A 17,808-nucleotide genomic window follows, 5' to 3' on the forward strand; every position below is an offset into this window, starting at 1 on the left:
AGAACAGCATTTATCTGAAACATAAACATCTGAAATTGTCTTTATCATCACTTTTTATCATACTGACTCCAAGCTTTTGAATGGTATAGTGCATAATGTTACAAAAGCTTTTTATTTCAGGTAACTGCTGATCTTTGGATCTTTCTATTTACAAAAAATCCTGGAAAAAATGTACTCAACTCTTTTAAATATTGATAATAATAATAAATGTTTCTTGAACAGCAAATCAGCATATTAGATTGATTTCTGAAGGATCGTGTGACACTGAAGACTGAAGTAATGACGTTTAAAATGTAGCTTTGATCACAGGAATAAATTACATTTAAAAAATATATTCAAATAAAAAGTAGTTATTTTAAAGAGTAAAAATATTTCACAATATTACTGCTTTTGCTGTACTTTGGATCAAATAAATTGCTTGGTGCGCAGAAGAGCGCAGAAGAGACTTAAAGGAACCGTATGTAGGATTGTGGCCAAAACTGGTACTGCAATCACAAAATACTGTAGAACGGTGTATCCCCTACCCATCCTCCCTGACTCGAGGTTGCCAGCTAAGCAGGAACGTAGGCTGCTACAAGGAGCTTCTAATGACGAATGTCAAGTTTTTTTTCTTCTGTTAATTATGTTTATGCTTCACGAGAGATGTTTTGCGAAGTAATTATGTATCGCAAAAATTTACTAATGGCGATTAGCGAAATACTTCGTAAAGATGTACTGTAATACCACATTTCAGTCGGAACATAGATTGTTTTCATACCCTGCTAGTGGTGCGATATAACGCTTTTTATGAACGCATTTAGCACGGGCGACCGTGGAAAATCCACTGTTTACGGAAGCAAAGTTAGCCAAACATAGATGAATCTTACCTGTCCAGGAGAAAATTAGCAACGTTGGCGTCTGTCTTCAAATTCTTATACTGCCCTCCAAAGGCAAAGCGCAGTAACTACACATTTGGTCAAAATTGAGTTAAGGCTTAAAATGGACTTTGTGACAATGGTTTTGTCTTGTGGCAAAGTCTCCTGGTTCAATTTTCTCCCGTTTTAGAGAAACGAGATAGAAATGAGAGTGTCAACATGTTCGACTAGTTGGCGAAAAAACTTTAAAGGCATTTTTCTCAGTTTCAGTGTTGGCGTAGTTACTGCACTTTGCCTTTGGAGGGCAGTATACATCTCCTATACAAATCCCTGTTTTATTTCGGACTTTGTCACAACGTATTTCGGATTCATAACGAGGTCTTTTAGGTTTCGTAACGTTATACATGTTTTCGAAGCTGCAGCTGTAACTAGAGCAGAGCTGGCAACCCGGATGACGAAACTCTACTGACTTCGTGATTAGTCGATAGCTGGAGGGTGGAGCCTCAGACCAAAACACAAAATGACAACAATAACATCAGTCGTGGGCTGCAACTCTCACTTTTAAATGACAATATCCTGGCCGGACCACTGTTGTCAGTGATATAAGTATTTGAAATGAACATGATTTCTTAATGTCTAGTGACATGTCAGGGCCATTTTATGATTAACTGAAATAAATTTCTTACATACGGTTCTTTTAAAATCTTAAAAATCTTACTGTTCAAAAACTTTTGACTGGTAGTGTAGTTTACTAAAGCACATATGCAACAACCATTTACATGCTACAAAACAACAGCAGATTAATCTCAACCAACAAACCTCAAACTAAACAGCACCACAAACTCCCTCAGGGTAAGATCATACTAAACAGCCAGCTCTAAAAATACAAGCAGAGCAGTCAATGCAAGATCTTCAGCCCACCTCAGTGAATTCTCGCTTCCTCCATTTATTCTGGTTCTTTAAGCTGCTTGAGCCATGGCTCTTGCTATGCCTGAGAGGCTTTGCTTTAGTCCTCTCACAGACCCTTCTCCAAGATGGGTAATGATTCAGAGGATGCCAGGTAACAGCTCGATTGGGGTTAGCCTTGCCTGTCAACATCTTTAGGGCAGACGAACTGCATACGTACTGAGACACCGAGGACAATGTATACCTTCGATTTCTGCTCGGCTGTAGCTGCCAAAAATGAGCAGCCACACTCGTACACAACACAACAAGCGTATCTCATGCAACATGAGCCGATAATCAAGGGACTGGAGATCTGGATGACTTCCATCGGAGGGAGTCAGAGGTTTGTGTTTGGGCATGTGCTGTTTTAAATATCAGACAACCCTCAATAAAGCTTCCTCAAAGGGTTTTCGTCCAAGCAGAATAGTATTCGGTGCATTTGTGTGTGTAAAATGCTTTAACAAACACCCAGAAGGGCAAAAAGCCTCTAGTTTTGTTTGTGAAGCCTGTATGAGAGCTGACGCATGGATAGGGGTTTTAGGATGTGACGATTCATTAGGTTGTGTAGGCCAAATGCGGGCTGTCATAATTGTTGTTATTGAGCAAATAATTCCACTTAAAGGTGCATCACACACACACACACACACACACACACACACACACACACACAACTACACATCGTCTTACTCAATATGGTGCAGGCAGCCAGAAAATTTTCAAAACACTAGAACAAATGCTAAATCACTATATTAACAAGCTATTAAAGCTGTACAAAAGTCAAGACTACACCACAAATCCAACAAATCCGGTTCGATAAGTACTACCACATCATTTATAACCCCACAATTTTTTAATAACCATTGAAAAATTGCCAATTGAACCACTGAGCATATTGTAAAATGTAGCAGATGTTTATGGAAGACTGTTTGTGGGTTTTGTTAAGCAAGCAAATAAATAAATGAATAAATAAAAATGTAACTTAATTCAATTCAATTAAATTAATGAAAAAAAAAAAAAAAAAAAAAATATATATATATATATATATATATATATATATATATTTTTTTTTTTATATTATATTTTTTCATTTGAAAAAAGCCACAACTATGACATATAAAATTAAAATGACAAATTATAAATGTAATAATATAATATAATTTAATATTTTATTAAATTATATTCATATTTTTATATATTTTATGAAATTATATTAATAATATAAAAATATTATAAATTAATTTTAACATATCATTCAGTTGTGACTTTTTTGAAATTCAAAATTAATATGTAATTATTTATTGCAAATTTATAGCCCAATTGACTTTTGCATATAATATATATCAAATTATTATAATACATTGGAAATATACATACATTAAAAAAAATCTCTCTCTCTCTCTCTCTCTCTCTCTCTCTCTCTATGTATATATACATACATATATTATAATATATATATATATTAATTGAATTAAATAAAAATATATATAATTTCCAATTTTAGAATTGGAAATAGATACACACACACACACACACACACACACACACACACACACACACACACACACACACATATATATATATAGTATATATAGTAATTGTAACATATAATTTAGTTGTGACTTTTTTGAAAAAAAAAAAAAAAAAATAACAATAATTATTGCAAATGTATGTCCCAAATGAAATATTATGATATTGTATTATATTATATTATGTTTTATTATGTTATATTATTACATTTATGTTTGTTACTTTTTAAAATGACGAAAAAAAGATGCAGATGCTCATGGAAGCCTGTTTACGATTTTTTTAAGCAAATAAATAAATGAATAAATAAAAATGTGACCTTATTAAATTGAATGAATAAATAAAAAAACAATCTTTTATTTCATAATTGGAAATATATATTCTATTTTGTAATTTTAACATAATAACATATATGTCATATTATGTCAGAGTTTTTAAATAAAACATTAATATGCAGTTTTTTATTGCAAATTCATGTCCCAATTGACCTTTTTCAAAAAATAAATTATTATTAAATTATATTATTACATTTATAATTTGCAATTTCAATTTCATATCTCATAGTTGTGAAAACAATTTATATATACATATATACATATATATTTTTTTTTATTAGTTAAATCATAAATTTTATATTATTAGTTATTATTTAAATTTTATTTCAGTAAGTATGACTCATCTCCCAGTTGTGTCTTTGCATCTCACAGTGACTTTTTATCAAATACAAATTTATGCTCAGTGATGGCCTGATGCTCAAAAGCTATGCAGTGCAGATTTTAAATTGAATATGAATAAAAAAACTACTTGAAAGAAAGAAGTGATTCAGTGTTTACTGAAGGTGTATTGTGGGTAACCGTGCCAAAACGACTGTCCAGTATACTCACATTGGCACTGAGCTGTGTTGTGAGTGCCGAGACCTTCTCCTGCGACGTGTCCAGTTCCCTCCTTAACTTACGGATCTAAACACACATTAAATTCAGTTATTCAAACACAAGCTGACTTCTGATGCTAATGTCAGACCAGTTTGCGGTTTCTCATATAATAATGTGCTAAGGAGAGACTAGCCCTTGATCAGCATGAAAGGGAAACTTAGACTGCAGACATAAAACACTTAAAGATTAAAGACTAGATATCAAGGACAGTTACCACTAAGACCGTCATGACAAACAGAAATTTTCAAAGGTTTAAAAGAGTTACATCAAAGTGTGTTTAAAATTACAAACCAGCTGAGAAAAAACAGTGTTTTGGACATTCTACAAGCTCTCATGTGCAACACATTCAATAATTTACATTAGAAGAAACGAGGGATGCTGTTCTCACCTCCGTCTGAGCCTTCTCCTCAGGCTAGAGATGGAAAGAGAAGAGAAGACAAAGATTAATAGTTTGGAATATAGTTTTTTTTTTAACTTTAACATTTAGCTTCAATTCACAATCTTTTGACTCACCGTAGAGTAAACTGACGATGTGCTAGAGACTAGAGACAAAGATGAGCCATGAACTGTGAAGAGAAGAAAAATACATTCAAAATAACTTCAATCAAAACCATTGTTGTTTTGCAGTAGCATGTGAGCCTTTGAAAAACTAGCATGAAGAAATAGCAGGATAAGCTAGTACATGCTGAAACACAAACACTTCAAGTGGGCTATTTTTAGTAAACACCTTTATAGCCAGAATATGATGATGATGATGATCATCATCATTTGTTGATGAAAGGGTATTCAACTTGCCGTTGCGATACAAGGCTATAAATCCCCTTCATCACACTGCATATTCACAAAGATTTATGAGTTTGTGTTCCTCTCATTGTATTTCCAAAACGGAAAAATAACTATGTCAAGTGGTGCTTAAACTAAACTGCTCTTGAGGTTGCAAAAAGGGATCAGTCTTTATGACTAATCTCAAGGAACAAATGGTTTCTTCATGGTCCAAAGAAATTGCTTAAGGGGGATTTTTAACCCTAGACAAAAAGCCTAGACGTGATCCTTCAGAAATCATTCTAATATGTGGATTTGGTAATCAAGAAATTAAAATTTCCAGATAAATAACTCACCCCCATGTCATTCAAGGTGTTCATGTCTTTCTTTCTTTAGGCAAAAAGAAATTAAGGTTTTTGAGGAAAACATTTCAAGATTTTTCTCCATATAATGGATTTCATTGGGGATCAACAGGTTTCAGTTTTCCAAATTACAGTTTCAATGCAGCTTCAAAGGGGTTCTACATGATCCCAGCTGAGGAAACGATTGCTCATTTTCTAAAACAAAAATAAAAATGTATATACTTTTAACCACAAATGCTCGTCTTGCACTAGCTTGACTTGCATGCATTATGTTGGAAAAGTCATCTTATTTTCTACTCCAACTGCAAAAATGTCCGACATTGTTGTTTTAACTTTTTTTTGTAAATGGCATTTGACTTTCTTTGCACGTCTGCTTTATAAAAACTGGGTCATTACTTCCGCCTACGTCAATGTTCTGGGTGATACCGATATATCGGTAATTATTTTCACATTATGGACGATAATCAAAAAATGGCTTATATTAAAATGTATACTATTTTGTCTAAAAAAATAAACGTAACACCTAAAAATAGATTTTTTAAATAATTACACCATTATTAAAATTCTGGGTGATACCAAAATATCGGTAATTAGAAGATAATTACCGATATTTTGGTATAACCCAGAATTTTAATAATGGTGTGATTATTTAAAAAAATCAATTTTTAGGTGTTACGTTTATTTTTTTTAAACAAAATAGTATGTTATGGACGATAACCAATATATGGCTTATATTAAAATGTATACTATTTTGACTAAAAAAATAAACATAAAACCTAAAAATCTGTTTTTAAACATCACACCATTATTAAAGTTCTGGCTGATACCGATATATCGGCAATTATTTTCACATTACGGCTGATAACCAATAAATGGCTGATAATAAAATTGATACAATTTGTATAAAAAATTAAACATAATACCTAAAAATCTATTTTTTAAAACATCACACCATTATTAAAGTTCTGGGTGATACCGATATATCTGTAATTGTTTCACACTATGGCCGACAACCAATAAATGGCTACAATTAAAATGTATCCTGTTTTGTCTAAAAAATAAACATAAAACCTAAAAATCTATTTTTTAAAGAATCACACCATTATTAAAGTTCTGGGTGATACCGATATATCTGTAATTGTTTCACACTATGGCCGACAACCAATAAATGGCTACTATTAAAATGTATCCTGTTTTGTCTAAAAAATAAACACAAAACCTAAAAATCTATTTTTTAAAGAATCACACCATTATTAAAGTTCTGGGTGATATTAAAATATCGGCAATTATTTTCACATTATGGCCGATAACCAAAAAATGGCTGACATTAAACTGTATGCTATTTTGCCTAAAAAATAAACATAAAAATCTATTTTTTTAATCATCACACCATTTTTTAAGTTCTGGGTGATACCGATATATTTGCAATTGTTTTCACATTATGGCCGGTACCAAAAAATGGATGATATTAAAATGTATACTAATTTGTCAAAAAAAAAAATTAAATAAAACCTAAAAATCTACTTTTTAAGCATCATACCATTATTAATGTGATAGCAATATATCAGTCATTATTTTCACTTTATGACCGATAACCAATAAATGGCTGACATTAAAAATTAAAGTTCTGCACTAGCTTGAAAGGTCATGCGTGGTTAGTTTTTCGCCTGTGTACTCCGGTTTAAAAAGGTAGGGTAGGGTGAAAAACTTTAACTAATTTTCTCCTTCAACTTCAAAATCGTCCAACATCATTGTTTTACCTTTTGTAAAGGGCATTTTACTTTCTTTGCACGATTGCTTTGTAATCATTTGGTTGGTACTTCCGCCTACGTACCTTTCCTACTACATAATTCGTGAAGTCGTGGATGTAGAGTTAGTGCAAGATGAGCATTTGTGGTTAAAAAGTATGTAAATTGTTTTTTTTTTTTTTAGAAAATGACTCATCGACCTTCATTAAAGTCCACTATATGGAGAAAAATCTGGGAATGTTTTCCTCAAAAACCTTATTTTTCTTTCAGCTTAAGAAAGAAAGACATGAACATTTTTGATGACATGGGGGTGAGTAAATTATCAGGAAATTTTAATTCTGGAGTGAACTAATCCTTTAAAGGTCTGCAGTGCACATTAATTTCAATGAACACACATTTATTTAATGGGTAATTCCTCTCTGAGCCAACTTTTTTCTTTTTAAACCAATAACAAACAGACTTTGGGCAAAAAAAAAACTTAAAAAACTGCATTAGATTGAGGACATGCATCATTGCGAACAGCAACTGTTGTTCTTTTTACAAGCCTGAACACCACTGCTTAAGTTCACTGGCACATTGAAATCAACACCATCACTACCTTACAAAGCCATGAATCATAAATTCACAAAGCAAAAGAGCCTTGGGACAAGTGGTATTGAGCCAATGCAGGCGAGTTAATCATCAAATCAACATTAACTGTGGGGTAAAGGCTGCCAGGCCAACAAAGCCGCTCTTTGTTTGTTTATACTTTGGCGCAAGTAAGGACACACGTTCCAGCTTGGCGTTGTCGAAAACCATAACATTAATGACAACCTATCATTTAGTTATTAGCTAACAGAACAATGCAGGTCTATTAGCTCTTTTCCAAAAACATGACGTTATGGATAAAGCTGTTATAGTAAATTCTGATACCAGACAGAAATAACACATTCTGATGATACTAGCTCATATTTAATCTTCTTGTACACAGCAAAGTACACAAGAATCACACCAAGTTTATTTCGATCCATCAAAATCATTCTGAAGTCTCACCTTCCTCCAGGCCATCACGGAACGATCCAGAGGTGCTCATAGTGCGGCTCTTTTCCTCCAGGCTCATTGAGGAGTTCCTCAGACGTGGGTCGCTGTAAGGGTCGCACAGGTTGTCGTGATTGCCCTGACCGTTGGTACCGCGCAAAGTTGCTATCTGAGAAGCCGTGGTGGGGCTGCCTGCATTGTCAACATGGGATCAAGGTTAAAAAAGCACAACGATTGAACCTAATGACATGAACATGCATTCAAAGTTCACAATAAGGGGAGACTTGTAAACATTATTTTAGTTAAAGCATAAGCAAATAAAAAAAAAATTAAAATTTTTAATAAAATTGACAATTGTCACTTAAAACTTAAAACAGAATTTGAGCTGCATTAAGTCAGATTATAATAATACCCTGCTGCTAGTATTAGGTAATAATCCAACAGATGATTATCTAAAATAATACTTTACATATAATCTAGGGATGCACCATTATTATAAGTTTTGGGTGATACCGATATATCGGCAATTATTTTCACGTTATGGCCGATATTAAAATGTATACTATTTTTTCTAAAAAAAAAAAAAAACATAAAACCTAAAAATCATTTTTTTAAACATCACACCACTATTAAAGTTCTGGGTAATACCGATATATCGGTAATTATTTTCACGTTATGGCTGATAAGCAATACATTGTTGATATTAAAATGTATACTTTTTGTCTAAAAAATAAACATAAAAACTATAAAATGTTTCATTAAACTATAAAAACTATCATTAAAGTTCTGGGTGATACCGATATATCAGTAATTATTTCCACATTATGGCCAATATTAAATAAAATGTATACCATTTTGTCTAAAAAAATAAACATAATACCTAAAAATCTATATTTTTAAGCATAACCCCATTTATAAAGTTCTGACGGATACTGATATATCGGTAATTATTTTCACGTTTTAGCCGATAACCAATAAATGACTGATATTAAAATGTATACTATTTTGTCTCAAAAATAAACATAAAAACTAAAGATAAATTTTTTAAAGCATCACGCTATTATTAAAGGTTTGATGAATACCGATATATATCAGTATTAATTTAATATAATTGGCTGAGATATATAAAAAATATAATTATATATAAACACACCCACCAATATTAATACTGGTCAATAATCATAATCAATATGATATATTGTACATCTTAAAGTGTAAACCCTAGAGTAACAAAAATAAAATAGTGATAGCACATATTTTTTGGAATTTACCAAGTGTGTTAAAGTTGAAGCGTGTGACAGAGGGCGAGCTGAGTGTAGAGGCAGGGGTGTAGGGTGAAGAGCCAATTGAATCCGGGAGCCCAACAGCCGTGGGTGAACGTAGCCAATCACGGGCCTCTTCGTGACCTCTGACCTGAGGCACATGGCCATACCTGCAGGTTTAAAACAAGTGTATATGAGACCGTGAAGTGTTGTTTTTCTCTTTCACATAAAAGTTCTCATGAAAACAGCTCCAAGATAAATGTCACAATGCCAGAATAAGCACAGCTATCCAATCTTTGGTGGGTAACAGAAAACTCAAGTCCACAGCTCCAAGCTCCCATGATTATTTGCATACTACAATATTTAACCACGTCAGCAGGTACATACAAAGTAAATACCATATTGTGTCCTAAACTAATAAAAGCCCAGTTAACACAAACTGCACTCACATATTATCGGTATATTGGTATACTACTGACATAATCAGGGCTATAGACTAAAGAAAATGACTAGAGAGCCACTGGCTCAAAAAAAATTCAGGAGTTAAATTACTGCTTTGGCTGACAAGTTCAATTTAAATTGATAGAATTTAAACATTACTTATCATTACACAAATCTCTGTTATTATTTCAAAGCGTTCTCTGTTCATTTTAAATTGACATAAATGGAAAATGATTTGTGGTTAAGTGAGGGAATCAGCTGTGCTTTCAAAAATGGCTCACTGACAGAAAAAGTGTGATTCAGAAATGAGTTTGAAACCGTTTTGTGAATCTTTTTAACACCTTAAAAAAGAACCTGTGCCAGAGTCATTTCAAGGAAACAAAGAATCAAGAAAGGGTTGTAGTCATTCCAAAAACCTGAAAGGAACAAAACAAAGTACTAAGTTTTCCTATCTATTTTTCCCCTTTAAATTATTGTTACAAATGTATTTTATGTATTCACAGTCAGGAGCCCTGATCACAATGCACACCACAAGACAAAAACACAAAACAAAACTGACCATTTGACCACACAGATAACTTTACCTGTCCTGTTTCCGTGGGAGTGTGTTGCGGGTAAATTTAGGGCTAGCAGAGGGGGAGGAGTGAGGGCTAGAGAAGGGTACGGGGCAGACAAAACAAAAAGAAGCAGATAAAAGTGACAGAAAAGGGAGAGGAGATAAAGAAATGATTAAAGAGGAGTAGGTGGAAAAGAAGATAGATCATCACTAGAGATACAAACCCTACTTTCAAGTCAAAAACAGCTGGAAGAATCATTCGTGTTGACATGATTTTAGCATGACCGAACAATCAGTTTCTCACCTGTCTGTGAGGCCAGTTCGGGCACTGTTGGTCCGATTAAGACATAAATCTTCCTTTCCCAAAGAAACATCTATGGAGTGACTATTGGTTTGATTGGAGCCCAATCCATCCCTGCCTCCCCAAGGAGAGAAAGCTGATCCTGGGCTGGAGGTCATAGAGGAAAGGGTCTGCTCTCCATGACCCCCAGAGGGCAGACTGTCACCGTAAACTGGACCACTGCCTCCGCTGGTGACCGATGGTGTGTTTAGAGAACCATTCTGTTGGATGGATGTGGCATGAGGATTGGAGATGATTGTGGAGTTCTTCATGTTCTCAATGGTGGTGAGTGGAGCTTGCTTGTTGCAAGATTTGCTACCAAAGAGTCTGGATGCAAAGGGAGAAAGAAATTCAACAATAAGATTAAAAAAAAGGACTAAAATGGTTGCAAATGCAAGAAAAACGAAACATTTGTCAATAACTGAAAATCTAGGTCTCAGTCATGCCAGTCTCACTCTACTCCTTCTTTTTAATGACTCTGTGATGTATGATTCACAAATAACTCTTATGAACCGGTTCTTTTTGATGAATCAGTCAAGAAACTCATAAAAATCTCATTCTCACTTGAAAGTAAGCAGTTTGAATCAGACTCAATCATAGAATTTTTCATTGCCAATAAATGACTCATGAACTAGTTCTTTTTAGTAGGGCTGAGTAAAAAACATTGATTTCTTGATTTTAATCGATTCTAATTTTAATCAGTATTAATGGTTAAATCCCAAGAATCGATTAGTCCAGCCTGTTTTCAGTTAATGAAAAGAACATTTTAGCACACCTCTGATCCAATAAAACACAATAAGCTTTTGATATAAAACAAAGTCATTTCAAAGATTTTAAATTCTGTCAATTTTATTACAGTATTCAAACAATAAATGGCATTTTGGCTGTTTAATGTGGAGTGACAGATCGCTGTAGGGCCTCAGTTCAAGAGAAGCAGAACATGACCTGATCATCTCCTCCACTTTAATGCCAGTTTCAGCACGAAATAAACATGAATGAACCTCCGAAGTTAATTTAAAAGTAGGATTACAACTCTGCATCCAGTCTAATGTAATCACTCAATAAGTGTTTATATTGACCGCGCAAAGATGTCAATATAACAGTTTTTTACTGTTTAATGTCATGTAATGTCACATCTTTTTTTAATGTATAATGTCATGTAATGTCACATTTATCTAAAAAAAAAAAACTCTAGAAAGGTGCATTTTGCAAAATATATGCACCAAATATCATATTCATTAGAATTTTTTTTTTATTGTTCTTTAATATTTTTGTATGTTTGAATAGTTCCGTTACGTTTTTATTTTAATGTTTATATTTCAAAAACCGAATTGGAGTAGAAATATAATTATGTAACTGTAACTGTATTATTAGAATAACCTAACTGAGTGTAATTAAAGTGTTTGTATACAAAACAGTTAATTTTAACCTTCAAGATTGCAGTAATGTGACCAACTGACTCTTATGTATATTTTACAGCATTAGTTGAGAGATTATTGTTCCTTGAGAAAATTTGACATGTACTGAACCTGATAAACAGTCAAACCAAAAATTATTCAGATGCCAGATATAATTTTTGACTTTTTTTTCTAGTGGGTGCAGGACACTATAGTTAATTTATGTAAGTGAGGATAGCAAAGTAAGCTCTAACTGAACTGACGAGAATCATTTTTGTTGTGCTTTTGTTGATCATTGACAGCAAAACATAAACCAACAATGTCATTCTTCAACAGGGGTCTCGAAAACCAGTTCCTGGAGGGCCACTATTCTACTAAGATTAGCTTCAGTCCTAATTTAACAACCTTGAGCCGTCCTTGAGGTTTTCAGTTTCACTAAAAACATCCAAGCAAAGGTGTTAGGGCGGGCTGAAGCTAAACTATGCAGGCCACTGGCCATCCAGGATGGACACCCCTGTTCTTCACAAAGAAAAATATGAGATAAGGAAAGTCTGGCACCTCTGATTTGTCTCATTACTTCATGGACTGCCTGGTCAGATAACATCAGTCTATTTGTAGTCTGGTTCTACTAACTAGAAAAGCAATCAGTCAGAGCTAGTAAGCTAATCAGCTAGAACAAACACTAGCCTCTTGGTCTGTGCCATGTCTTAGAGAAACATCAAGAAGCCCAAGGAAAATGCACTTGTGGTGGCCAGAAGGCGCCTTTCAAGCCTCAGAATCTCAACCAACATCAAATCGCTCAGATAAACAGCGAGTCCTGTGAACACCGTCCAGCACCCAAGGAGGAGAATATTCTGGAACTCACACAGCCCAGCTGAGAACTGCTGTGTAAATATTTGAGGGACCTAAAATGGTGCTTTCACCCACATCATGCCTTGCAAAATACATTTTTCATCAACAGTCTTTCAAGTCTTTGAACGTCGAGAACTTACCTACGAAGGGTTGGCGAGGGCATTTCTGAATACTTTCCTCCTGCTTGCCGTCCAGCTTGGCACATCCCTGTCTGGGTAGTTGCACTAGTCTTAAGTACCTGGCTCTCCACGTCAGAAAAGATACCCTTCTCACGGTCTGTCTGGTTAGTCATTCCCAATGGGGACTTGACTAAGTTGCGACTTTTAGGATTGGGAAGTGTGGCAGTGCCTTTATTGCAAAAACTAGCATCAAGGCTTGAGTTGTTGGTGCGGTTAGTACAGCGAGCGGTGCCGGAACGACTAGGCCTCGGTAAACTGCGGTACTGAAGAGTTGTCCGAGCACTTGGAGGAAGGTATCCATCATCAACGGTCGTCTGCCGACCCATAATTCGACTCGATCCTGAGAACCCAACCGATTTCGGTAGCCTTCCCACTGTGGCAGAGCCACTAGTTACCACAGCTCCACTCGCGGTTATTGTCGCCATTGCGCCCGGAGCCTTCTTGAAGCCAAAAGTGCTGGTTGGGGTGCGTGTGGCCGAATTGAGGGGAGGTTTCTTGGTGTCATCAGCAGTTGTGGAGTGGGTGCCATTGGAACGTCCTTTCTCTGACACCTTGGCGTCGTCAGTCTTACCTGTGGGATGATCAACAACATGGACTGTCAAGTGCAAAATGAAATCATGTTTTTGAACAGTTTTGAATATAGTAGCATGGTCCATGTCAGAACTTGTCTGAACTTAAGACTCAGCAAAGTTGCGCAGCACACCACACATAAGACAATGTAGGAGTTATAGTGCAATATGATGTGATCTATGATTAGATAATGCATCCCTGTGGCTGTCATGCCTCAGAAAACCACATGAAAACGGAGACGTGGCTCAGTCAGTGTTGTTACTCTTAACTAAAACTATTTAAAACTGGTTTTGTTAACTGAAATTAAGATGAAATAAAATAATTCATGTTAAAGTAGTACTGAAGCACTACAGTTACTAAAACTAAACAGAAAAAATAAAGCTAAACAGAAATATAAATGACAATTAGCACATAACAAAATTACTAAAACTTCAACTTAAAATAAAAAACTATAAGTGACCCTGGACACGAAAACACGGGTATATCTGTAGCAATAGCCAACAATACATTGTATGGGGCAAAATTACCAATTGTTCTTTTATGCCAAAAATCATTAGGATATTAAGTAAAGATCATGTTCCATGAAGATATTTTGTAAATTTCCGACCGTAAATATATCAAAACTTAATTTTTGATTAGTATTATGCATTGCTAAGAACTTCATTTGGACAACTTTAACGGTGATTTTCTCAATATTTTTATTTTGATTTAAAAATTTTTGCACCCATGACTGGTTTTGTGATCCAGGGTCACATATAACAAGAATAAAAGCAAATTAAAATATTAATAAATATTGTAACATAATACTAAAATAATAACATTTTTCAGCATTTATAAATGAAACATTGTCACTATTTTAGTCAAAGAAATTACAATTTTGCCATCATTTTTTTACTCTCATGTAATTTTAAACCTGTATGACTGACTTCTTTTCTCTGGAAATCATTCTTTTTTTTTGTCCATACAGTACAAGTCAATGGGGTCCAAACATGTTTTTTAGACCCTATTGACTTTCATTGCATTGACAAAATCATTTATCAAAACATCTTCTTTAGTGTTCCACAAAAGACATACATTGTTTGAAGAGACATGAGCATATGCTAACTGGGACAGCCATGAAACATGACCGTCTAAACTATTACCATGTGTCTTGAGAGAGCTGCAGTTTGTAGGTGTTGTAGATTTCGTCCGAGGGGAAGTGACGCCCACCTGGGCGGTCATTCCCCGCCTCCAGGAGCCTGTCTGGGAAATGGTAGGTGTCTTGCGACCCATTAAACTCCTTTCTGATTCATCTGAGAAATCTGAGGACCTGTGAGCCCATTTAGTTGTGGTTTCCATTTTGTTGGCACCGTCAGAGCCGCCTTCTGAACGTTTAAGGTCGCTGTTGGGCCAGTTAGGGTTGTTTTTCACTGCAGAGTGCTTCTCTGCATCCGTCTGGAGCTGAAAAAGAGAAACCAAAATCATTAACTGCAAAGAAATGTTCTGAACTTTGCGAAAAGAGAAAATCTGATTTCTGTGTAAATAAATAAAGCTGTCTATTGTGTGTGTTAAAGCGATAGTTCACCTAAAATTTTATATTCTGTCATTAATTACTCACCATCATGTCGTTCCAAACCCATAAGACCTTTGTTCATCTTCGAAACACAAAGTAATATACTTTTGATGAAATTTGACAGCTTTCTGACCCTCAATAGAAAGCAATGAAACAAAAATGTTCCTAATTAGCTTCAAAAAATTTGGTTGAACCACTGATATCACTTAATACCTTTCTGGGTCTGGGAACATTTCAGTTACATTGCTGTCTATGCAGGGTCAGAAAGCTCTCAGATTTAATCAAAAATATCTTAATTTGTGTTCCAAATATGAAGGTCTTTTAGGTTTGGAACGAGATGAGGGAGTGTAATTATTAATGACAGAATTTTAATTTTTGGGTGATCTATCCCTTTAAATCTGGGAGTTTCCCAGGGGGCCACAAGGGGGTACCAGAGGGTCTGTGGGAAGGAAAAAAAAACTTTTTTTGGCTGTCAAAGTTATATGTCAAATATGTTTGACAGTGATTTTTTAAAAATAATATACAATAATATTGACATTATACTGATATTTAATTCTCTTATTTTAATATCAATGTGTTATTTTAAAAACATATTGAGGACAAAGTAAATAAAAGTAATTAAAACAAAATAAATAAAATGTCCCATGCACAATTATATTATATAATGCCTGTACAAAATCCAGAAACCAGATACAATATCATCACCCTCAGCTACTTTGCTTCTTAATTATTCAGCAATGCCATCAACAGCCATCATAAAACCTGATTATGTGACAAAAGAGCCAACTCGTCCATTTCATGACCTTGTAATATATGTATCCAAAATGACATCACCCCTTTTTAGAAAGCTGTTGTTCAGCTGCTACTGAAAATCCTCATAAAAATTATTGCCAGGGAAAGAATGTTAATAGCCTCCAGTTGTTATCAGGCCAATTCCAAAACATTGTTATCTCAACGCCGATACAATAAATCCTTCCTCCACTCCAGCCCAAAGAATGAGGGGAGACTATGTAGGAGAAAAGTACAAGGGTGTGGAAGTGAAAGGTGGCAGATATTTGGCTTCGGATGCACTTTTGAGTCATGGCTCTAAACTCTTTGAATCTGAAATTATGTCTATGGCAGGGTTATTAGAGTTTACTAAAACTACAACTACAACAATATCTTGCAACTGACTTTTTTTCACAGAATTCCAAGTTTGTATCTCTCAATTGTGACATTTCTTAAAATTCCGAGTTTATATCTCGCAATTGTGACTTTTTTTCTCAGAATTCCGAGTTTATATCTTGCAACTGACTTTTTTCTCAGAATTCTGAGTTTATATCTCGCAATTGTGACTTTTTTTCTCAGAATTCCGAGTTTATATCTCTCAGTTGTGACATTTCTCAAAATTCTGAGTTTATATCTCGCAATTGTAATTTTTTTTACTCAGAATTCCAAGTTTATATCTCTCAATTGTGACTTTTTTTCTCAGAATTCCAAGTTTATATCTCTCAATTGTGACATTTCTTAAAATTCTGAGTTTATATCTCGCAATTGTAATTTTTTTTACTCAGAATTCCAAGTTTATATCTCTCAATTGTGACTTTTTTTCTCAGAATTCCGAGTTTATATCTCGCAATTGTGACTTTTTTTCTCAGAATTCCGAGTTTATATCTTGCAACTGACTTTTTTCTCAGAATTCTGAGTTTATATCTCGCAATTGTGACTTTTTTTCTCAGAATTCCGAGTTTATATCTCTCAATTGTGACATTTCTTAAAATTCTGAGTTTATATCTCGCAATTGTAATTTTTTTTACTCAGAATTCCAAGTTTATATCTCTCAATTGTGACTTTTTTTCTCAGAATTCCGAGTTTATATCTCGCAATTGTGACTTTTTTTCTCAGAATTCCGAGTTTATATCTTGCAACTGACTTTTTTCTCAGAATTCTGAGTTTATATCTCGCAATTGTGACTTTTTTTCTCAGAATTCCGATTTTATATCTTGCAACTGACTTTTTTCTCAGAATTCTGAGTTTATATCTCGCAATTGTGACTTTTTTTCTCAGAATTCCGAGTTTATATCTCTCAGTTGTGACATTTCTCAAAATTCTGAGTTTATATCTCGCAATTGTAATTTTTTTTACTCAGAATTCCAAGTTTATATCTCTCAATTGTGACTTTTTTCTCAGAAATCCGAGTTTATATCTCGCAATTGTGACTTTTTTTCTCAGAATTCCGAGTTTATATCTTGCAACTGACTTTTTTCTCAGAATTCTGAGTTTATATCTCGCAATTGTGACTTTTTTTTCTCAGAATTCTGAGTTTATATCTCGCAATTGTGACTTTTTATTCTCAGAATTCCGAGTTTATATCTCTCAGTTGTGACATTTCTCAAAATTCTGAGTTTATATCTCGCAATTGTAATTTTTTTTACTCAGAATTCCAAGTTTATATCTCTCAATTGTGACTTTTTTTCTCAGAATTCCGAGTTTATATCTCGCAATTGTGACTTTTTTTCTCAGAATTCCGAGTTTA

At 34.2% G+C, this 17,808-nt stretch overlaps 1 protein-coding gene across 1 annotated transcript in view; it reads right to left on the bottom strand.

The window, feature by feature from the left end:
- nav2b (neuron navigator 2b) overlaps window positions 1-17,808 on the bottom strand; it is a 106,165-nt gene that overhangs the window by 13,712 nt on the left and 74,645 nt on the right. Inside the window, exons 14-22 of the mRNA XM_073831366.1 lie at window positions 14,884-15,181; window positions 13,133-13,742; window positions 10,708-11,070; window positions 10,432-10,497; window positions 9,416-9,576; window positions 8,160-8,336; window positions 4,769-4,821; window positions 4,644-4,667; window positions 4,208-4,282 (exon numbers count right to left, since the gene is read on the bottom strand). Coding sequence (XP_073687467.1) covers window positions 4,208-4,282; window positions 4,644-4,667; window positions 4,769-4,821; window positions 8,160-8,336; window positions 9,416-9,576; window positions 10,432-10,497; window positions 10,708-11,070; window positions 13,133-13,742; window positions 14,884-15,181 — 1,827 coding nt within the window. The remainder of the gene's footprint in view (window positions 1-4,207; window positions 4,283-4,643; window positions 4,668-4,768; window positions 4,822-8,159; window positions 8,337-9,415; window positions 9,577-10,431; window positions 10,498-10,707; window positions 11,071-13,132; window positions 13,743-14,883; window positions 15,182-17,808) is intronic.

This window comes from Garra rufa, chromosome 25 (assembly GCF_049309525.1).
Source record: "Garra rufa chromosome 25, GarRuf1.0, whole genome shotgun sequence".
NCBI lineage: Eukaryota > Metazoa > Chordata > Actinopteri > Cypriniformes > Cyprinidae > Garra > Garra rufa.